The 22,646-nt window shown below is 37.9% G+C and overlaps 1 protein-coding gene across 1 annotated transcript in view; it reads left to right on the top strand.

Annotated features, from left to right (window-relative positions):
* Positions 1-22,646, top strand: part of LOC112144076 (A disintegrin and metalloproteinase with thrombospondin motifs 16) — a 64,643-nt gene that overhangs the window by 3,213 nt on the left and 38,784 nt on the right. Inside the window, exons 3-6 of the mRNA XM_024268395.2 lie at positions 2,666-3,024; positions 14,601-15,006; positions 18,573-18,775; positions 22,321-22,404. Of these exons, the coding sequence (XP_024124163.1) occupies positions 2,666-3,024; positions 14,601-15,006; positions 18,573-18,775; positions 22,321-22,404 (1,052 nt within the window). The remainder of the gene's footprint in view (positions 1-2,665; positions 3,025-14,600; positions 15,007-18,572; positions 18,776-22,320; positions 22,405-22,646) is intronic.

Genomic DNA, 22,646 nt, shown 5'->3' with positions numbered 1-22,646 from the left:
GGAGTAGCAAAGATCAGTAAGGATGACATAAAGAAGGCATTGAAGAGTATGAAGATTGGAAAGATAGTTGGTTCCAACAACCTTCCACACTTCCTGTGGAGGTGTGGAAGCAGCAGTAGAGTTTCTGACTGAGCTGTTAAGAAGTTCTTGGAGAGTTATAGGATAGCTGAGGAAAGGAGAAATATATATAAGAAGAGAGGCATGTAGGATTGCAGAAACAGCAGAGAAAAAGAGCTGATCAGCCACACAACAACATTATGGAAAAGGAAGTTCGACTCAAGCAACTGTATGGTTTCATTCAGAGCAATAATACCACAGATAGAATATTTGCCTTTAGAATGTTTCTGGAGAGCAACAAGACGTTCAGAAGGAGTTGTATTGTATATATGTAGACCTAGAGAAAGTCTTTCATAAGATTCAAAGAAAGGAGAGGAAGTTTGGAGTAGCAGAGAAAAACATTGGTGTTGTTCAGAGCATGCATGAGAGCTATGAGACACTGGTGAGGTGTGCTTTAGGTGTGACAGATGAGTTGAAGGTGGAGGTGGGACTGCACCAAGGTTTGGCTTTCAGGCTCTTCTTGTTTGCACTGGTGAAGGACAGACCAGACTGACAGATGAAGTTGGACAGGAATCTCTGTGGACCATGATGTTTGTAGATGACATTGTTATCTGTAGTGCGAGCAGGTGGAGAAATATCTAGAGAGGTGGAGGTTTGGTTTAGAAAGAAGAGGAATGAAGCAAGAAAGAAATTAATTGGAACACTGAGATTATGAGGAACAGAGGACTTTAATGATTTAGGGTCAACAATCTAGAGCAGAGCTGCCTGATCTTGGTTCTCTAGATCTTTCACCCTGCCTGATTTACAGCTTTCTCTGTGTTCCTTCATGATGATTTACTCACTGAGGTGTCTTATTCAAATTGAATGAACATACCTATTCCACGTAATCAGCAGCATGAATTGCAAGGAGAGCTGGAAAACAGGCACAATGGTCAATCTTGAGGACCAGGATTGGCCAGCCCTGGTCCAAGTGTTGGACAAAGGTGAAGAGACATGTGCAAGCAGGTTGGAATGAGGGGAAAAAGGCTTCAAGTGTGATATCAGATAAAATAATTTCCGCAAGAAGGAAAGAAAACAAGTAGAAGACTGTGGTGTGAGCAGCCATGTTGTTGGTTCACAGACAGACATAAAGGTATCAGAACTGAAGATGTTGAGAGTGGGAGTGACAAGGGTGGATAAGGATGATGATTCACCTCTTGTACAAGTATTTTGCTCAACTCTAACTGTTAATTTGGAATTAAGGCTATTCATATTCAATGCTGTGGAGAAAATTTAAACAATTAGATGTCACGCAAGTAGATGCAAGTGTTGCAATAGTTGTCTGATGGTGCTGGGTTGTAGTGGGTTAGTGGTTTGTTGTTCATTTGTGATGGAAGGAAATTTGACCTGATTCTGTTGGGTAAAGATTTCAAAACAGAACTCTTCATGAGAGACAGAAACTGTTTCCCTCTTCTGGTTTGATATAGACTGACTCCTTTTTATAGACCATTCATCATCTCTTTGTCCAAAATATTCTCCTTATTGTATGAGAGGAATGTCCACTGTCCTTAAGGTACAAGTGAACTGTTGAGTTCTGGCCTGATGTTTTAGCTCTGCTGTGCTGAACCATCCTTCAAGAAAATATCTAGATCAGGGATAGGCAATTCCAGGCCTCAAGGGCCGCACTCCTGCATATTTTTCCAACATACCCTGCACTGGGATGTTCTAATTGGCTGGACACACCCGAATCAGGTAACCAGTGATGAGAAGGGCTTGGATATCTGGAAATCATGTAGACACTGCGGCCCTCGAGGCCTGGAGTTGCCCATCCCTGATCTAGATCAACAGAATCTGCAACACAGGCTTGTCCAGTTTTTTTAAAGGAAGATTTGTCAGTAAAGCTTCTCATATATGTAGGTGTCATCGACTTAAAATTGAGTCATGACATCTGGACTTAAAAAGGCTTTGGAAATAAATGGAATTTAATAAATGGGAAAAAAAATAGCTCCAACAGTTTGTCCTTTATTTCCCATGATATTAATGTCTTTACTGACTTAGTTTAATCTGAAAAGCCTGTTAGAGTATGGATGAATGAGTAAGTGTCTGCATAGTAGGGTGTTTTTTTTTATATATTGAAGCCCCTTTACAAAATAAGTATGTTTTGTAAAAAATATTTTTACATTCACATTTATAGGTATTTTTTATACAATTGTGTAGCTGGCTTAAACAAATAAAGAGTGGAAAAACTAGGAGCAGATGGCACCTTGTCAGTATTTCATTTGGATTTGGAATTGATTTATTTCAAGCAATAAAAACAAGAAAGACTAAAGAAGACAAACCAATCATTATTTAATTGAAAATTTAAAACAACAAAAGTAAAAGAGATATATAACCATATATTCACAGACAGTTGTAAATGATGCCATTATCATAAATAGACATATTTAAGGTTATGCATACAATTCATGACACATTGAATCACTGTAAATCCAATTTACATTTTCTAGCCATCTTAAAGTAAAATTTCCAAAAAAAAACAGTTTGTTCATGAATAAACATGTGTTTGCTAGAGAGCAAATAAATAATAATTCCTCACAAAATAACTATTTTTTTTTGTTGTTGTCTTCAGAGTACGAGATTGTAGCTCCATATGAGGTCAGCCACGAAGGTGCGTACATCTCTCACAGAGTTTCCCACCATGAGCGCAGAAGGAGACGGAGGTCTCTGACTCCAGAGGAGCAGTCATCAAACAAAGGCAGCAGCGATGAGAAAGTCCACTTCCGGCTGAGCGGCTTGGGGCAGGATTTCCACTTGGAGCTGTGGGAGGCCTCGGAAAGCTTGATAGCACCTGGATTTACCATCCAGGTCCTGGGAAAGAACAGCACCAAGAGCCTGAGGGCTTACCACCAGGATGACCTCTGCTTTTACCAGGGGTCGCTGAGGTCGAAGGTCAACTCCTCAGTAGCACTGTCTACATGCATGGGGATGGTGAGTCTCAACACGCACAGAATCAGGTTGCAGAAGGAGCTGGATGAGATAGAGGGATTGAATGACTGAAATGCTTTTTGTTTTGTGTGTGTGTGTGTGTGCTTATTTATGTGCGTCAAGGGGACTTCAGGGTAATTCCAGTGTTTTGGGACAATTTTGGTTCAAATTCAGGTTTGGACATACTTAGACTGATCATGACTGCACTCCCTAACCTAAAAGAATTAGTAAGGATGGAAGCCAAACACATTTGGGTCATCTTTACATAGCTGATAGCAGAAACTTCTGTTTTAACAAAGAAACAAAAGCTAATTTGACCAATTAGATTTCCACACAAATTAAAATCTGATTTGACACAAAGTTAAGGCTGACCTTCACAAAGCCAAGCAAATAGTTGCACATGCACAGCATAGAACCAATTGAGGTAACATTGGCTTAGAGTCCTAAACATAAAGTTCCCACAGATTTTTCTCGACACATTCAACATATTGTCTTATCTTTCATGCAGCAACCATTGCTCAGCTTTCTCAACGTTTGAAGTGATCGCGGTTACTGTGGAATGCAGAGTGCTGTGTGAGAGTGCATGCTAAACACAATTGAAGCATAAAAACAATCTTAACTGGAGCTGACAGACATCTGTCTATTCTCCCTTCCTTTGTAGGAGACGTTGAAAAAAAAAAAAAAACAGGTTTCTCTAATCCTTTACTCTTGTTACGGAAATTAGGATACCAATTTAGGTAACCTTTATGAAACCAGGTCATTTGACAAAGCTTGTAAACAAATTAGTTAAGCACATGTTCACCCCCTACAGAGAGGAAATTCTCTGAAAGAAATTTTTGTTGCAAAACCTACTTAGAATCAACAGAAATGTGAAACTGGGGTAATGGAAATACGATTTTTAATAACGTTAGAGGATGTGTAAAAACCTTTGGTAAACTTATGGATTCAATTATTCTAGGGTACTTTAGATAACAGGTTAAAAATACATGTACATTTACAAGATTTTGTTAAGGACACACAATTGTAGAGAAAATTCTTACTTTATCGTAAGCCTAGAAATGCACTTTATTAAGGCTTTGACAGGCAAAAATGATTACATTCTAAGTCTCTGACAAAATTTTCTTCTGACAATCATCTGCAGACATACTTGTGCTGAAATTATTGCAGTTTTATATCTTTTCACAGTTTTTTCAAGTTTTATAAGTGTGTGTCCAATATATTGGTTAACAAATACATTAAATTGATTAATATTATTTTCTGAGTTAAAAAAAAAAAATCTGACAATGTTGTTTGAGATCCAGTTTTTGTCCAGTTGGTCTACGTATTTGTATAGCAGCATAAATGACATAGTACTATAAGAATTCAACTTCCACCTCAAAGGAAAGGAGGTCAGTCCTAATGTTACACTGAGTTGAATTCAGAACAGAAGGCAAATATTTGGCCAAACAAGTCTGGTAACCTTTTTTATGTGTCCCAAAAATGAAATATGTTTTAAGTACTCTTTTTGTACCTGAGTGGACACTTTAGGTTAAAAGAAAAACTGTTTTGAGTTGTAAGGCAAATCTTTCTGCTTTTGTTTGTGTAGTAGAAGACCACTGCTGTGTCTGAGAAATGCCCTCTCAGAGCAGAAAAATACTTGTACATCTCTAGGGATCTTTTTTTTTTTTGAGTGTGTATGTATATATGAGTGCTCAAAGCAGATCCCAATAAAAGATTCAGCCAAAAAGGTCCTGGGTTGCAAAGATAGTAAACATGATTCTCACGGCGGATTCTGGCTGGGACGGACTGGGGAAGAGCATCAACGGGAATTTGACTTTATTTGATGTGAATAAAAGGCCGCAAAACTTTTTCACCAGTCAAAGATAACAGTACTCCCAGGGAAGGATAAAAAATGCTCAAATTTTTCAAAAATGTCCAAATGCCACTTAGTCTGTGAATTTCTATGTAAAAACAAAGCCTGAACTGCAGAATTGATGAGTATTCAACTCACTCAAGGACATAATGTTGGATAATGTTAAGTCAAAAAGGGGATTTTAACTTAAGTATTAGTCACATGCACCAATATAGGTGCTGTATTTTTTTGGGTTGTCTGGGCCCATGGAGGGTTGTAGACAGGTGTAGCCGCATCTCAAGGGGAGTACAGGTATGTCTTGCAGTTCTATTGAGACTCACACAGCCACCTCAAGGGTTGTCATGAAAATAGAATGTATGATTGCTGTATGTGTCGTAAGCTAAGGGTATTGTGAAGTATTCTTAAGGATAATGTAAGTTACACACACTTATAACATATGGGTGGTGCTGTCATACGATCCCCTTACACCACAATCTAGACCAGGAGTGTCCAAATCCAGGCCTCAAAGGCCAGCCTCCTGCTGGTTTTCCAGAAACCGGGTCTTATCTGCTAATGATTACCTGAATCAGGCGTGTTTAGCCAATAAGGAGCTTCAATGGCTGGTTGGTTGGAAAATATGTCGAACACTGACCCTCGAGGCCTGGATTTGGACACCCCTGGTCTAGATTGTGGTGTAAGGGCGTTGTATCATCTAGAAATCTAGACATTTGTAACGTATGTGTTCTGGTTCATTACTGACTGTGTGCGACTGCTCCACTCAATGAGTAGTACCCGTAGGATGCCCATTTTAATAAGGCTCTGATTGTCTAATTGCCTAACAGTGAGGCTGCACAAAGGAGCACTAATAGACTCCTTGGGCAGTCCAAAGGACGATTCTGAAATTCCATTCGGGCCACCAGATTTGCCCGTTTTTTACCCTCCGACAGCCTGGTACCCACCCATAAGACTTTATTCAGACCACGTTTTTTTGTGCAGTACAACTTCAGGTCCCTACAAGCCCATTTGGGAAGTGTTGTGGATCTGAGTACAGCTCCCTAGGCAGGGTCTGTGAGGTAGGAAGTTCATCCAAGAAGAATAATATATTCTCTTTTTCTGCTTAAACATGTTCACATTAATCAAATGGCTTCAGTAACTGCTGTACTGTTAAAAAAAATAAGCACTAAAATTGGCAAGACTTTGTGCTCGATGTGTACCTGGAATGAGGCCTTTCCATCTTACCTTACATTACAAGCCCTATCCGAGTAGAGATTCTCATCACTTCTCTTGTTCATAATATTTTACTAAATATTGTTCCACTAGTTTACACACACGAGTGTGTGAAATGTGTCCTCCACATTTGACCCATCCCCCGAGGAGATACTGAGCCTCAAGTCACAGCCCCACCTTAGAGATTTTGAGTAGTTTAACCCCCAAATCCAACCCTTAATACTAAGAGTGAAGCACAGGGGCACTGAATTGCATTTTGAGAGTCTTTTGTATGACCTGACAGTGGATTTGAACAAATCATGCTTTATAGGTTGATTTTTGTTTTTAATTTGTCCCTAAGTTAACACGTGAGAGTATGTGGTCCCACCTTTACCCAACAGGAACTAGGATAGGCTCCAGCAACACCACAACCCCAATAGGGATTCCGTGGGTTTAGAAGATGGATAGATGGATGGATATATTCTCAGATACCCTGATGCCTTGTACAACAAAAACAGAACAGATTGTTATCATTTGATTTGCCATGTTCAACTATTTTTCATAAAGCGTTTTCATCATTTCGGTTTCCTTTCATATCCTTTTACAAAATTAATTACCAGAACCTGATGTGACAATGACAAAAAAATCACACTGGAGTCTCACAAATGCAGAGACACTATAGGACAGATCAGCGTAAAAAAATAAAAATAAAAAGAGGAATGGTCCAGTGTAAGTCTCTTTAATCTCTCCTTGGCATTTTGAAGTGCTGAAAAACTCCCTTGTAGGGAGTGTGATGCAGTAAAAACTAAGATGACTTTTTAACTCTCCACTTCTGGCAGTCTGTAGCTGTGGTCAGCCCAGTTCTGATGACAGTTGGGAGATCAACCATAAAAATCCCTCACTTACAAGCAAGGAATTGGTGGAATAAAAGTAGCAAGCCAATCCCACTCACTGCATTGTTCACCTGCCAAGTGGGCTCACACTGTGGACGGTCACACACATGTGGAAGACGGGAGAGATCATAAAACAGTTCCTGCTCTGTGTCGACTCCTTGCTGCTGCGTAGTCCACTGTAGTCTGGCTTTTATGAGAGCGAGGGTATTGTAGGGTTAGTGGAGTGCTGCACAGACATTTTTCAATTCGCTGTTATAAATCCTTATTTTGTTGCTCTCTAAAGACATCTTGTGTGAATTTAAGCTCTACTAAAACTCTAAATAAAAGATAACGTACCTCTTTTGGCCCAAAATACTTGGGGTTTTGAAGGTGGACATCTGGACACACTTTGAAATATCAAGAACTTGTAAACTAGGAGAGACAAATGGTGTGTGTATTTTGTGTAACAAAAATGTGTTTCTTTAACTCAGCTAATATGAACAAACTTATAAATCATTTTCACCCCAATTCCTGCAACTTTAAGCAGCACATCAGGACTGTAACAACTAAGAATTTGGATTTTAATCATTTTTTTAAGCATTTCCCTCCTCTGGTACTAGAAGCACAATGGTCTGTTGCTGCCAGTCATATTTTCTCTAGCAGTTGCTGATAAACCGCATGTGTCCCAGCTCCCATCTGGCTTAACTCCAGCTCAGTTTGGGATGCAGGCTGAGCTCTGTGGTCCACTTTTGACGGTTATCACACAAGTCTGTTGTTCATCAGGTTTTGTTCTTGTTTTCCCCAGAAAGGGAAAATTATTGGATTTTTTTATATAATAAAAGTTTTATTATATTACACACACACGTATATTTGATGAATTTGACACGAATTCCATTAGATGTGAATGGACAATTGATTTAAATTATGCAAGCGTGAGGTGTGTGCACGCGGGAGGTGGGGGTTGGGGTGGTCCGGGGTACACACGTGTGCCAAACAGTGGCTTCTTATCACAGGTTATCCTTGACCCGTTACATCCCTATATATGTGTATATATATGTATGTATGTATATATATATATATATATATATATATATATATATATATGTATGTATATGTATATATATATATGCATACATATATATGTGTATATATAAAGCCTCCTCCAACCGTAGGTACATGTTCGAGTATAATACTACAGTGGAGTATGACCACAAACGCATTCGTGAATTTGTTTGCTGAGAGAAAGGCACATGGAGAAAGCTGCTTTTTATATCAGCCTTGCACCGATATGCACCACATTAAAACAAGTTTTAAATAATGGCAACAAAGACAGTCAGCTGATTTACATTGATTGCCAAACCACTGAAGTCTTGCATATCAGTGTTGGATACCGGCATTAACACTCCAATGTTGAAGGGTCAAGTGAGTTTTGGCTCTCCTTTTTAAGTTCAGCAATAAAACTGTTAAAGTGATAATCATAAATCTTCTTCATTCTATCATCAAACGCTAAGGCCCTTGTTCACAATCACACTTGGGGGCATAACAAAGTTTGGCTGTTAAACAAAGAAGCTATGGAAAGCTCTGAGAGAGAAGAAAAGGGTTCACCTTCAAAAATACAACATAAAAAAATAAAATAAGAATATTTTAACGTTTTGTTCTAGTCTGTGTCAAAAATATCAATACATTTTATTTGTGTGCCTCGTATGTTCTCATATTTGTAGCACAATTTTACATTTTAAATCTGAACGCTGTGCCAGTTCCAATCTGCACAAGGGCACGTGCTTTCCTCTTGTAAAAAAGTCGGGTGTGTTTCTTGCCTCCAGGTTAGAAATAGTGGTAATAATAGAATACTTCAGACTCGTTCCACCTCTGGGATTTCCACAAAGATGTGAGAGAAGGTCCACTGATGTGACAGTGCTTTGAAAAGCTTAGAGTGTGGTCCTGGAGGGTTGCCATCGTTATCTTTCAGCATCAGGTCAGGAAAACAGGATTTCTATCAGTTTTACCTTGTTCAAGTGGGAGTTTCTTCTCTAGCAGAATATGGTTATTTTGGGTCAGCTGAGGTGAATTTGTGCCTTAATGGAACATATGTGTCAAAAGTTATACATCTACAGTGGATCATTTTCATATCTTTGGAAGTGGCAACCTGCCAGTAAACTCCGGCATCAAGCCTCAACAAGAATCTCAAGAATTTCAACTTTCTAACCAACTTTTTTGTACTCCATGTAAAAAAAGAGTCAAGATAAGAAATCAAAAAATCTGGTCACATTCAGGTGCATCTTGTAAAGCAGTGAATGCTTTCCTTCATTTAGGTTGTTAGGTTGCTTTTTTTTGTACCTGGCAACCTCTATTCCTGTTGCTGCTTGTCTGGATGCGTTGACTCCAGAGTCCAGCTGTTTGCGCCCTCCCAAGTAGTCTTTCTGCATTTTATGACTGCTATTTGCACCTCGTGGAGCTCGGTGTGTAATCTGATGACTTTGGCTATTTAGGAGAAGCACCAGCATGACCTAATCTAACATAGTGGCCAGTAAAGGTGCACTCATGCTTTAAGGGAATGCAGATGCATGCTGTTAAAGTATAATTAGATATCAAACATGGAGACTGAAAAATCATTTCAATTTTGATTTGTTTCAAGGCTATAAAAACCAACAAAAAAGGTGCAAATGCCTTTATAAAAGCAAGAATTTGGCGAGAGGTTTAGAACGTTAAACTACTGAGGCTTGTGACCCCAGACTGACCTGGCTGACACGCTAAACTGTTGTTTTCCTGTACGACAAGCAAAATGAAAGCACTGCGATCCAATAGCTGTATTTAAATCAATACAGCATCTTCTTTCATTTATCGATTTCTTACTGCATAGCAGGTGAAAAACCAAAGTGAATCAACCTGTATTTATAACTGACATCCAAGATGACACCCACAGGATAAATGACTCAATATGGCTCCTACATCCATTATTCATTTATGCCCCCAAAAATCCTAAAACATCAGAACTAGTCTCTGAAGAAAAAGACAAATTGTATCTTTTAAAAGTTTTATATTTATTTAAAATAAAAAACTTTCGTCGAAAAAATGCTAAACAATAGAAGTTTTTGGCTCCTGTTGTATTTTTATGCATGCTGACATAAATTTTAAGAAATAGCAAATGAAAAACTTGGAATTGTGAATTCCAGACGTATGTTCATGTTAATTTTACTAGCGGTAATTATGACTAAATACAAGACAGTTCCTATTGTTTGACTATATTTGATATGAAAATACATTTTAAATTGCAAAAGAAGATTTACATGGATTCTTATGTTAAAAATCCACTCCAGTGAAAATCATCTTTTTGTTTTTTAACATGTCCTTGTAGAATTTGTCTCATATTAGTGGATCAAACAAAAATAATTAAGGATTATTTGTGCCTTTTCAAGTATTTCAAATCAGAAAACAGGATGCTAGAGAAAGCTCAGACTAATGACGCACTTACTGAGATGGACTACTGCCACTGTGCATAAAATATGTCTTAATAATCAACAAGCTAAAGACTACACAGTCATAATTTAAAAGACTACTGGGAATGATTTTACAAAAGAACAAATATGGTTGGAGTGGAATGTAAAGGAGTAACAGGTGTCATTCACAAAACCACAGATGAAGTCAGTATGCTGATCTGAGTCCAGGGTGCTAAGATATTCCCCAGTTAGTAGTCAGAGCCAAAGTGAGTGTAAAGCAATCCATCCTGGTTTATAACAGTTTAAATGGGAATGTCCTTCATATAATAAGACATAGCAAAAAATAAAAAATAACTAATAAAAAATTAAAAGGGATCAGTTAGTTTCCCAGGGGGCGCGATGAACATATTCCAATGTGGGTCACACTACTGCCTAACTATGTAGTCACAAGGGGGCCTTTAAGTGTTTATCTCCCTGTGCCGGTCCTCAGCCTGGATAAAATACAGGGTTGTGTCAAGAAGGTCATCTGCTGTAAAAATCTCTGACTGTATATGCCAGGAGTCTGCAATCTTTAACACTTAAAGAGTCATTTTGATTGACTTCTTATGACCCAGTAGGAGCCACACATCCCTTAAAAAAGACCTTATACTTATGTTATTGTTATTTTTATGAGAAATATAAATAAACTATTATTTGGTGGCATTAATAAAACAAACTTTAAGAGAAAATAGATTTTTTTGCCCTCAAATATGAAAGTTTATAAGCTTTAACAGAGGTTCACAAGACTTCCTTTCAAAATAAAAGACTTCCTGTGTCACACAGGATCATCTTAATTAATGAAGCCAATCTGGTGGTAGGTACGGTAATTTCACGAATAATTATAAAAATAAATAAAAAAACATTTCATTTTTAAAAATTTGTAAAACTTGAAAATGCTAAGTCAAGATGACCTATTTTGAATCTTTTTCTGCTTTGGAACCATCATGAACGAATGGGGAAGATGCTACATTGAGACAGTTTAGTCTACAGACTGCAAGAATTCCTCTGTTTCTTTCCTTCCCTTCTTTGTCTGTCTTGTGCTGTTTTTGAGTTTCTCTGAGCGGGCACAAAGCCTTCATGACGAAACACACATTGAGGGAAACTTCAAGTGGAGTTTCTTGACTTTCCATTTTGTTCAAATCTTCAAGCTCCGTCCCCCCTCTTCCTCCTTCCCAATCCACGTCCCAGACAGAATAAATGATTGGCGCTGACGTTTTGAAGGCTGAGAGCTGCACAGTTCAGGTCAGAGGCCTCGCCGTGACTTGGAACCAAATGTTGACGATTGCCGGTGATTACTCAGCAGCAGGGTGGGTACCATGTGGAAAAAAGCGTTGGTTGTCACATGTGATTGTGAGGAACGACCCGGTCTCTGCTGATCCAGAGTGGTTGGATGAGAACCATATAAAATTGTTACCTTTTTTAGTATTCAGTTTATTTGAAGAAAACTTAGTTTAAAGACTGAAGATTAAGCTTCTCATTGTTTGGAGATTCAAAGAACAAATAATTCTGTAGTGTGAGAGTGAAGAGGTGATAGAAAATGTGAAAACGAGATCAATATGGAGGTTTTTCAGTCTTTACTCCTTAATATTTAGAAATTTCTTAGATCCTTTCATTGTTAAGAGTTACACGATAATCACAAACAAACAAACAAACAAAAACAAAACCAACTCATTCCAATGTGTCTTTTACATGAGACAAATGTCTATTTTTACTCTATTGTGGTCTCAAAAGTATAGTAGGGAGAAGAAAAAAACACTTAATAAAATAATGTTACCTTTCATAACACAATCTTCCCATTCACACACACAAAAAACACAACCAGGTTGGATTTTGTGATTTTTCTTTTCTCTGATGGATAAAACCTAGAATAAAGGCCAAACATAAAGCATCCAATAGTCAGATATGTTTCACCAATAATGTCTCGTATGATTTCTACCTATTTAACCATTTTTAAGGTTTCTGGAAGATTATAATTATCTATTAAGCCTGAGAACAAGCATGTTTGTTGCCAACTCTAAAAGTAGTTAAATATTTCCCTCTGTCAGTAGTTGGATGTCCTCTTTTCTGTGACACTAGTTTCTATAAGGTGTACATTATTTCCTGAGGATGAACCACCTGCAAACAGCAGCTCTTTACTTCCCTGTGTAGCAAAACCTTGGCTAAATGCAGAGATTTCATCTGTTCTTCCATGATTAAGGAGAAACAAACACTTCTTTAAAAATCAGTCTTATTAGGCATTGTTTTTAACAGAACTTTACTCCGGTTTCATCACATTCATGTCCTCATCGTGTAACGATGGCATGTGTTGTAACTTGATGAGTAAGGGTGCAAAATAAACATATATCATTTTTAAAATCTAAATAATTCAAAGTATTGATATTGTAAAAGTCATTAATAAAAGTCCAGGCTAACACATCTGCAATAACTTAAATCTGATTAAAGGTTTTTAGGAAAAACTTAATACCAGTCAAGCTCTTCAACATTTCTAATTATGATCTAATTTTTTGGCAAGGTTAAGATCAATGATTGTAATTGAGAAGAGAATATATGAAATGAGGTGTGAAACTCATCAGCTCTTTTTTTGAGCGACTGAACAATCACGCAAAGATTCCATCTTAAATCCACAAAAGCTGCTTCTGTCACTCACAGATCTAACCGCTCAATTACAGCTTTGAGGTACTACTGTTCTTTTATAGAAAAGTGATAAACAGTCAACGACTGGTGTAGTGTATGTCCCAACACCCTGAGTGGGTTATTCACAGGACAAAAAATATGCCACCCTTTCAAAATAAAATAAAAGAGACATCTCTATTCAGTATTTTTCTGATGATTGAAAATGAAGCTTAAAATTGAATTTCTTAGTATTTCTTCATTCAAGTTGTTGTGAATCAGGAGCAGATGAAAAAAAATGCAGTATTTGTTTATAGAAAGTACAACAGACAGACTACCAGCTGTCTGCTCCTCTCCTTTCTGATGCATTCACTTGTAGATGACTAGATCCATGACTGGGTAAACAGATGGGCGATACAAGGCCAGCCCTAGGCATAGGAGACCTAGGCGGCTGCCTAAGGCACCATCTGCTGGAAGGGGCACCGAATTGCAATGTTTTTTTTTTGTTACACCAGTTTAACACACCACTCATTTTGTGTAATAATGTTAAAAAAGGTATAATTAAAATCATAAATTGCAAAGGTCGGGAGTTCATGTCCCGGCGAGGGAGTAGTGTCATTACGCTAAAAAACAATTTAAGTAATTATTATTTTATTCTTGCGAATTAAAATTAAATAAATATCTATTTAACATGTTCCAGGTAGCTACATTCTTTCTTTATTGTGTGCAGTGATATTTGTGTGTGTATTGGTGGGTGGGGTGGGGTGGGGGCGCATAGGTCACGTTTTGCCTAGGGTGCATCCCTGCATCCTTGAGATGATGGGATGTGGGGAGGCACTTACTCCACACCAATAGTCTCGCCAACAGCTCAGAGGTGAATTTCTAATAAAATATTGCTGCTCTGCAGAAACTATGTCCTAGAAAACAATACAAGTTTGGTTATTTTTGCTAAAAAGGACACAATCATAGTTGAATTACTACTGGGAATGCTTTTAAAACAGATCTTAAATGGATCAAAGTGGAACTTTAAAGAAAAAAAGAATAATTTAAGAAGACAAAATAAACAACTGAATGATAGTATGACGTTTCAATAGGTTTAGTTGTCGTTTCTCATTCCAAAAAGAAGAGTACAGACCTCGTTACTTAAACTGGCACTTCAAATTTGGTTCTAAAACACAAATTATATTCCTTTAACATCATCTTCTGCTCTCAATATAATGATTTATATTCCTAGAATGTGCCTACTTCTGTTAGGGGAACAGGATTCTTGTGACAAACCTGTCTGTTTTAGCAGATCTTTTTTCAGATGTTGCTGATAAGCAATGACCCAGAGCAAGAAAACAGATGCTGAAGGAAAAATAGCTAATAACTAAGCTGAACAAAGGTTTAGACAGTTCAGGTCTGCGGTGAACAAAGGTCACATCTTGAAATATAGCTGACACACAACAGGTGGAACTTTAGATTTTAAAGAAATAGTATTAAATAGTGCTTTAAGCTGCTTCAAGGTAAAAAAAAAAAAAAATACTCATGATGAATTTATGCAATTTGTGAAGTTAATCTACTTTTTTATTCTTTTTTATCCAGTCAGGTTTAATTCGAACACAACATGCAGACTACTTCCTCAGACCGGTGTCACGGAGCCTGGCGGAGAGAGAAAACTTTACAGCACCTGTCAGTCACCAGCCACACATCCTCTACAAGAGCAATGGGGTCTCCCGGCTAAAGCAGATGTATCATCAGCCTCGGGCGCTTTGGAAAAGATCTGCGGATTCATTTCAGCATAAATCATTCTTTCCCTCAAAGGCGAACTCCCCCAACGACACTCAACAAAAACTTCTACAGAGACAACAAAGGGGCATCCACAGCCATCCCAGCGCTAACAGCTCAAGTCCTTTGGACCGACGGAAGCAGCACGGAGGCGTCCATCACCTCAACGATTACAGACATGGAGAGAAGCAGAGGCAGCACTTCTGTGGGAGAAGGAAAAAATGTATGTAAGGGCTCTTTCTCATTCCAATTCACATTAGCACACTTATTTTCCTCCTTGTGTTTGGATCTTTACACATACCTGCAGTTAATTACTGTACAGATGGAAATAAAACACCATACAGACACTTCAGGAATATTTTCTGCTCTAATAATGGAAACAAGAATTGTGTTCAATTTTAAATTTGAAAAATGTAGTTATTAAGAAAATATTGGTGGTGTATTGGCTAGCACTCACGTGCCTCACAGTGAAAAGAACCTGGTTTGAATCCCCAACACATTCTCATACCCAAGTCTTCAAGTCTTGGAGAATGTGGACCCTGAAGTTTGGTTTGGTTTGGCTAAGGACCCTTCCTCGTCACTTTTTTACATTTTGGGTGTCCCCAACTCTTCGTTTTTTGACATGCTGGCTGTTTGTAAAATCAAGGGTCCACAACACTCGGGATGCGCTACCGGATGCGCACTGGTCCTCGGGATGCATCCAGCAATGGTTCCCTAACCCAGTACTGGTACCCTTACCATAACCCAGTACTGGTTCGCATCCACTACCGCGTCTGGTACCGCATCTGGTCTGGTGTTGGGTGTGGGTACTGGTGCACTACGCTTTGCGGTACTGGACCGGTTCTAGTTCTTCTCATATAAGCTTCTCTCATTGTTCAAAAACATGCTTCATAGGTTGATTTGTATCGCTAAATTGTCCCTAGATAAGCATGTTGGTGTGGGTGGCCCTGCAGAGTGTAGCCCGCCTTTGCCCAACATTCACTGGGATAGGCTCCAGCAACCCTATGACCCCCAAAAAGGGATTTAGCGGGTTCAGAAGATGAATGGACATTTGGAAATTTGTCAAAAAATGCCAAAATAGACATCCAATTCTCCTTTGTATTTATGTTTACAAATTATTCAAACGAAGGCCAAAAGGTGTTTTAGTTCAAGCAGGATTAATCAAAGTAAAGACGTGTCGTTGTCACTGTTCACTTCCAGATGCCCAGTTTCAAATGGAATCAGGCTTAAGGTTTAAGTGTTGTTGAAACATCCAAATGTTACATTGATTCATTTGTGTTACTACCTATCAATATCGCAACTTTGATAATAAATTGTCATGAAATAAGCCACCAAAAAAGCCAAAACTGTGATTTTGTGAAGCATTAGTCTTGAGCTTTTCTTGCAAAAATGTGTTTTAGTCAGAAAATGTAGTCAGGATTCTAAGGCTGCATTTAGCCACACGATTAAACTAGATTATATGCACTAAACTGCTTAGTTGAGCAAAGCCTCACTCTATCCATAGCTGAATTTCCTGTATTAATACATTTAAAGGGATAAGAGAAGCTGTTGATTTGTGCTTGTCAACACATTATTAGCACTTTTTGTGCTAAAAAGGAAAACAGCCCTCTATAAGTTTGACCGACAGCTCTGACGCTGACTGTGAATTCTGCAATACAGCTTTTCCCAGTTAGAAAAACTGGACATTTTTAAACAAATAACAAGACTTGGACTCAATAGATTTACCCCTTAAGTGCTGAAATAGTCCTTTGTTCATGCAAAATGTATGTACTTTAATAATAGTATCTCATTTGTATTGACAGATTTGACTTCAGTAATGACTTACCCTGACAGATTTAAAGGGAGCTCATTTTTCGCACTCTTCACTCAGTGACAAATGTTTGTTCTAATAGCAATGACAGTGAGATCAGTTACTAGCGTTTGTCTCTCAGAGGTTACATGATTACAAGCGGGGATAAGACAGATACTGTACCACTCTTACCCTGCAAACCACAGCTGTCCGTCCCCTGTGAAAACATGCTGGCGCTTACATTTCTGTCAGATTAGATCAGTGAACACCTGTGTGCTGCTTTAGTCCAAAAAGCACGTGGGTCACTCACCTGCTTCCTCCCTTTATAAACAAATGGCTTTGTCATTCATCTTAGCCAAGCAACTGTAATCATGAAGATTTTTTTAAGTTTGCTTTATCAAAAACAGATTTCAAACCTTGTTTCACATTTTTATCTAATAGGTAAAGGCATATAAATTTGAACAGATTTTTTAAACCAATAAAAACAATCAAAAATACATACTTTATGTGAGACTTTGGGACCAAAAATCCTTCAAAACTTGTTGTGATAAAGCACAAAATAATGATCATATGTACTCCTACACTGTAATAATAATATAAAACACATTATACATCAGTCATTGACCTACTATGGAGCCCCTAAAAGGACATAGAAGTGAAAAAAAGTACTTGTTTCTTGTGCGCATCAGAAAGTAAGTCGTGTGGATGAGAAATAACTTCATGTATAGCGCACCAGTTGGCCAAAGCAGGTAAATCCCCCTGCACCAAAACAAACCAGAGATAGCATGACGGTGACGCCAGGAAAGCAAAGCTGCAACGTCTTTGATGGTGAAATAAAACTCAATAGGCTTAAGTAAAGTCATTCTCAGGTAACTGACTCTGAAAGGTTTCCTGTGCGCTACTTAGTTCCACGTGCCCACCAGTTTGTTTCTCGTATGTACCAGATACTTTCTTGTGCTCATCATTTTGCTTCTAGTGTGCAGCAGTTAGGTTCTCATGTGCACCAGATCCTTTTCTGGTGCCCATCAGGCTCTCAGGTGCCCCAGTTTACTTCCCTTCGATCTAATAAATTCTAGTATGCACCAGATACGTTCTCATTTGCACTAGTTTGCTTTTGTACTCACCAGTTAGATTTTTGAGTGTACCAGTTAGTTTCTTGTGTGCACAAGATACTTTTTTGTATGCACCAAATACTTTCTTGTGCACACCAGAATGTTTTTTGTGCACACCAGTTTGTTTCTCGTGTGCACCAGTTAGTTTTTTCGTGTGCACTGGTTTGTTTCTTGTGTACACCAGTTAGATTCTCTTGTGCACCAGTTAGACCACATGTGCACCATATACTTTCTTGTGCCCACCAGTTTGCTTCTAGTGCGCACCAGTTATATTCTCATGTGCACCAGATACTTTTCTGGTGCCCATCAGGTTGTTTCTCAGTGGACCTAATAAATTCTCGTGTGCACAAGAACAACACAGATTAAAGTATTAATACAAAAAAAAACTCAGTTTGCTTTTGCTGAAATTTCCTAAAATTGTCCCCTGGTCGCATCAGGACTTCCTGTAGCAGTAGCTAACATGTACTATGCTGTGAGGTTTCACACTTCACCTAAGAGTACCATAAACACTAAAGCTGCCAGATCCAACAACTAAAAAAGAAAGAAAAAGATCATTGGGTAGTTTATTTTTTCAAGTCCCAAAACAAAGAGTCTATTTAATCATCCAAAGTTGTCTTTTAATTGCCAGAAACACTAACAAGCAAATGTAGCATTTGGCTTTTAGGCTAAAAAGTCAGTTTCGGATAATAAAAGAAATGAGGTGTGGAGGGAAATATCTGTTTAAAATGTGGACAGCTGTTCTTCATTGTTTTGCATTAGTCAACAGTTAGCTTCTAACCAGAAGCATGTCCTCAAGCACAAAGGGAAAAGTTGCTCTCTCAATAATACCTGTTCTACAAAAGGTTTTCTAATTTCTAAATCTTCAGCATATTGAAACTGTTTCCACAGATATGCCCAAACCTCCAGAGGAGGACCTTTTCCTCCTTCCAGATGAGTACAAGTTCATTGCCAGGAACAAACGTGCCGTCTTCCCAAAGAATCGAGACCTTCAGAGGCTCAACGTGGAGACGCTGGTGGTGGTGGACAGAAAGATGATGGATAACCATGGCCATGACAACATTACCACGTACGCTCTTACAGTACTAAACATGGTAAGAGAGATGCTCACAGCTCTTCTGCAGTGCGTTTGGTTTAGTGTGAGTTTGATGCTTGGTTGTAAGTATTGCCATCTTGTTGTTTCTAGAACAGGAGAACAGGTGTATTGAAAGTACAGACCATGGGCCAAATGTGGCCTTTATTCAAGTTTCTACTGGCTGGCTTCTGTCATAAAATCAATAATATACCAGGCAAGCAGTTTCTATGAACTACAATTTCTTGAATATGATTGGCCAAATTATGTTATCAGCTGTTGTAAACCAGTAGAGATAACCTGTGACTACTTGACCATCAGAGCCTTGAAACCCCACTCTAACTATATATATGTTGTAAAAGTGTTCCCAGTGGTCTTTTTAATCATGAATATGCAACTTTAGCCAAAATCAAAAAGCCTGTCATTTTTATTTTAAATCCTGAGACCTTGACTTGCCTTTGGAGTGCCTTTATTATAATAGTTGATCCCATATGTGCACACAAAGTCTGAGGGAGACATATTTTCTGCAACGCAGCAGCAGTTCATTAGAAGTTCGCCACTGGATTGTGGGTGGGACCTTTGGCGCAAAAGTTAGCCACAGAGTTAGCCTAGGCTGATTTTCTAACAACACTTTGTTTGCACTGTCTCCCACTAGATAATAAACCCTCACAAGCCCAAGCTAGCTTTAGCATTGCAAAAAAAGGTTGAGCAATATTAGAGCTGTCTAGTTGTGCAGTTTTGAGCCAGACAAGGAATAGGAAGACGTTAATGGATCCATTTTTCTGCTAGTGGACACTCCACTCCCGCTTCTGGCAGTTGCTGCGTCACATACCAAACTTTTTCAAACCGGGAGTTTTCATTTGCTGCTGATCTAATAAGATTTGAATAAAGAAATATTCAGAAACACAGTTTTAATCTTAAATTATTTGATTTGTCCTCCATTGTGAGAAAACTGCTACAAGAACATTCTAAAAACACCAAAAACACAGTTTTCATTGGAGTGGGTCTTTAGGAGGAAAACCAGAAGAACGATTTTTCAAAATTAGACTTAACTTATTTATTTTATTTTCCTGTTTGAATTTAGATTTTTACAGTAAGTTTTTATTACTTAATAACTGGTAACATTTCATGTGAATCCAGATTTAATGTTGACAAAATGTTTTTATCCAGATAGCCTTTTTTTTCTTTTTTTTACATTTATGGTCTTTAAATCACAAATTGACAATAATTTAGGTCAAAATGTATTTAACTTTATGTCTGTTCTTTGTGAAGAACTAAAAAGCAATCTTAAATAGTTTATTACATTTTATGCAATTATAAAGGTTCAAATGAATCAGGTCAATTGTTTGACCATCACAAATTTTCATCTCACCAAATCTGGCCCTCTTTGAAAAAGTTTGGACACTCCTGTTCTAGAATTATTGACCACTTGAAAAAAACAAGTTAACGAAATTTGGTTTCAAGAGAAAAATTAAAGCACATCTGCAATACTACAAAAAACATACTCTTTTATTGAGAAGCACCATGTTTAGGTCAGATTTAGAATGTGAATTTTTGACATTTAGCTCAGTTTTTCATGCCAAAATGGAAATATATATTCCAGTAAAATACACCTGTGAAGCTCTGTAAACTTTCAGGTTCTTGACTTATTGCTTTATTTCCAAAAAGTGATTTAGAGTAAGCTGTAGTGGCTTTTTGGTGGGTTTATTTTGGTCACGTTTTTTTGTCTTTTTTCAGTCTTTATTATCATTACAAAATGTAACTTAAGTTGCCCGTGCAGTCTATTTGAGTTGTGCCTCGGCTTAGGGATTGGTAACTTGATAACCAGACTAAGTTATCAGAAAGAGCACTTGTGAAGACATGGAACCGATATCTGAGTGAGCTCACTGGTGCGACACTCACAGTTTTCTCCCCCAGCTCCTCTCAGCTGATCCCTCAAGTGAATTCCACCCCGCTAGTTTCTGCTACTTAATGACTGACTGACAAATCCACAGATAATCCCTCTATTTTGAAAACACAGTGCCTTCTAAAAGAAACCTACTTGGAGGAGAGCCCCTAATACAGTATAGAGTTTCACAAAAAATAGCAAATATTCTGTCCCACCTGCCAACTCCCAAAATTGCAAAAAAAGATATTTAATCTTCTTTCTTTTTGGACCTCTCCCATCTGGTGTTGACAAGACGAATTATTCTTTTCCCTGTAGCTCTATTCAAAATAAGTAATTTCATGTTAAAAAATCTGAAAGGGGACTTTAAATTGTCAGATTTACCATATTTTAAAAGCCTGATAGAGACTGTAACACTTGAGCACCAAGGAAACAGACTGTTTTGTGGCAGTGAATCTTTTTGATCAGATCAGGATGTGCAAATCCGACAAACTCTGCTTCTCAATTTTAAACAAGTAGCTTTGGTTGGATCTTTGCCCTGAAAATGTTTCCCTGTTCGCAGCTGTTTGTCTTTCACAAAGTCAGCACAAAGAAGCACCGCGAGGAACATCAGGAACCAATGAGGCTGTTTGTGTCAGTGGCACTGGATGTATTCACACAGCACGAGAGACAGGCATTGAGCAAACAGGGACAAAATGATGGGAGTCCAGTTTCAAAGCCCAAACTGTTCGGACTTATCAGGCATCAGAAAAAGAAGCCAAATTAGAAACAGCAGTTGTGCTTGTAAGAGCTCAGTGGCACCAGCAGGTAGACATAGTTTTGTTCTTTTCAAAGACTTTAGTTGTTTTTAACATGTTCTTGTAGAATTTTTATTATGACTGAGGACATATATTAAAAAAATAAAGACTGAAATTGCATTTCGGAGTATTTATGTATTTAAGTCATTGTTAATCAAGAGCAGACAAAAAATGCTGTTGCAAAAAGCTTGTTGGTGAGACAAGCCACAAGCTCTCTGCTCTGCTCCATTCTGATGCATCCACCTGCAAACAAATAGATCCATGAACGTCTTTGTTTTCCTCGTCTGAGCCGGGATCCGGATCAAAACTGTACGGCTGAATTGTTCCAAAATTGTTCAACATTTTTATTGTGCTGATAATATTAGGTTGGGGGTGTGAGGGCCTAAAAGCTAGCAGCAGAGAGTGTAAAAAATAGATGATGGGAAATGAGGGCAGGCTTACACCATACTACAACTTAGGATGAAGAACTGACGCTCTGTTTTTCTTTGTTTTTTTTTTTTTTTAATTTTGTCTAAAAATGGCATAAATGTGAACACTTACAGTAGATCAAAATATGTTCAGAGTGGGACCTTTAATGAAAGTTCTTTGTTATGTCTGATTGTGCAATTATTTGTAATTAAGTACCATATTTAAATTACACAAGATTTTTTTCTGTTCTACGCCTTCATTTTTAAACATTTTATATATGTAAAAGATTTAAGATTTTAAAAACAGTTTATCAAACAAAATCAGTTTCAGTGACACAAACGTGTGTTTGATCAAAATGCTGGAATCTACAGCACGTAAAGCAAAACTCCTAATGATTTTTGTTGCAACACACTAAACGTTTGATTTTGATGATATATAATCCATAAATAATAAAACTTTTTTGTTTTTTCTCTGAAGGTCTCCAGTCTATTTAAAGATGGCACAATAGGAGGGAACATCAACATAGTTATTGTGGGCCTCATTCTTCTGGATGAAGAGCAAGTGAGTATCTGAAATCAGAGACAGAAAAATATGTGTTTCTTCATCAGCATTCTATTCTCCTGGAAGGTTTTCAAAATAGGGATTGTGAAAAAGTTTTTGTTTGATAAAACTTGAGGATTTTATCATTTTCATATTTGTAAAATGTTTTTATTCCAAAAATGTAGTAGTTATGGTTATGATGATTATGTTTTCTCAGATCCTCACCAAACTGATCAACCCCTAATGTGTTTCTACAGAAAGTC

Source organism: Oryzias melastigma, linkage group LG16 (assembly GCF_002922805.2).
Source record: "Oryzias melastigma strain HK-1 linkage group LG16, ASM292280v2, whole genome shotgun sequence".
Lineage (NCBI taxonomy): Eukaryota > Metazoa > Chordata > Actinopteri > Beloniformes > Adrianichthyidae > Oryzias > Oryzias melastigma.
The sequence above is the reverse complement of the archived record's forward strand: the minus strand, read 5'-3'. Positions and strand labels throughout refer to the sequence as shown.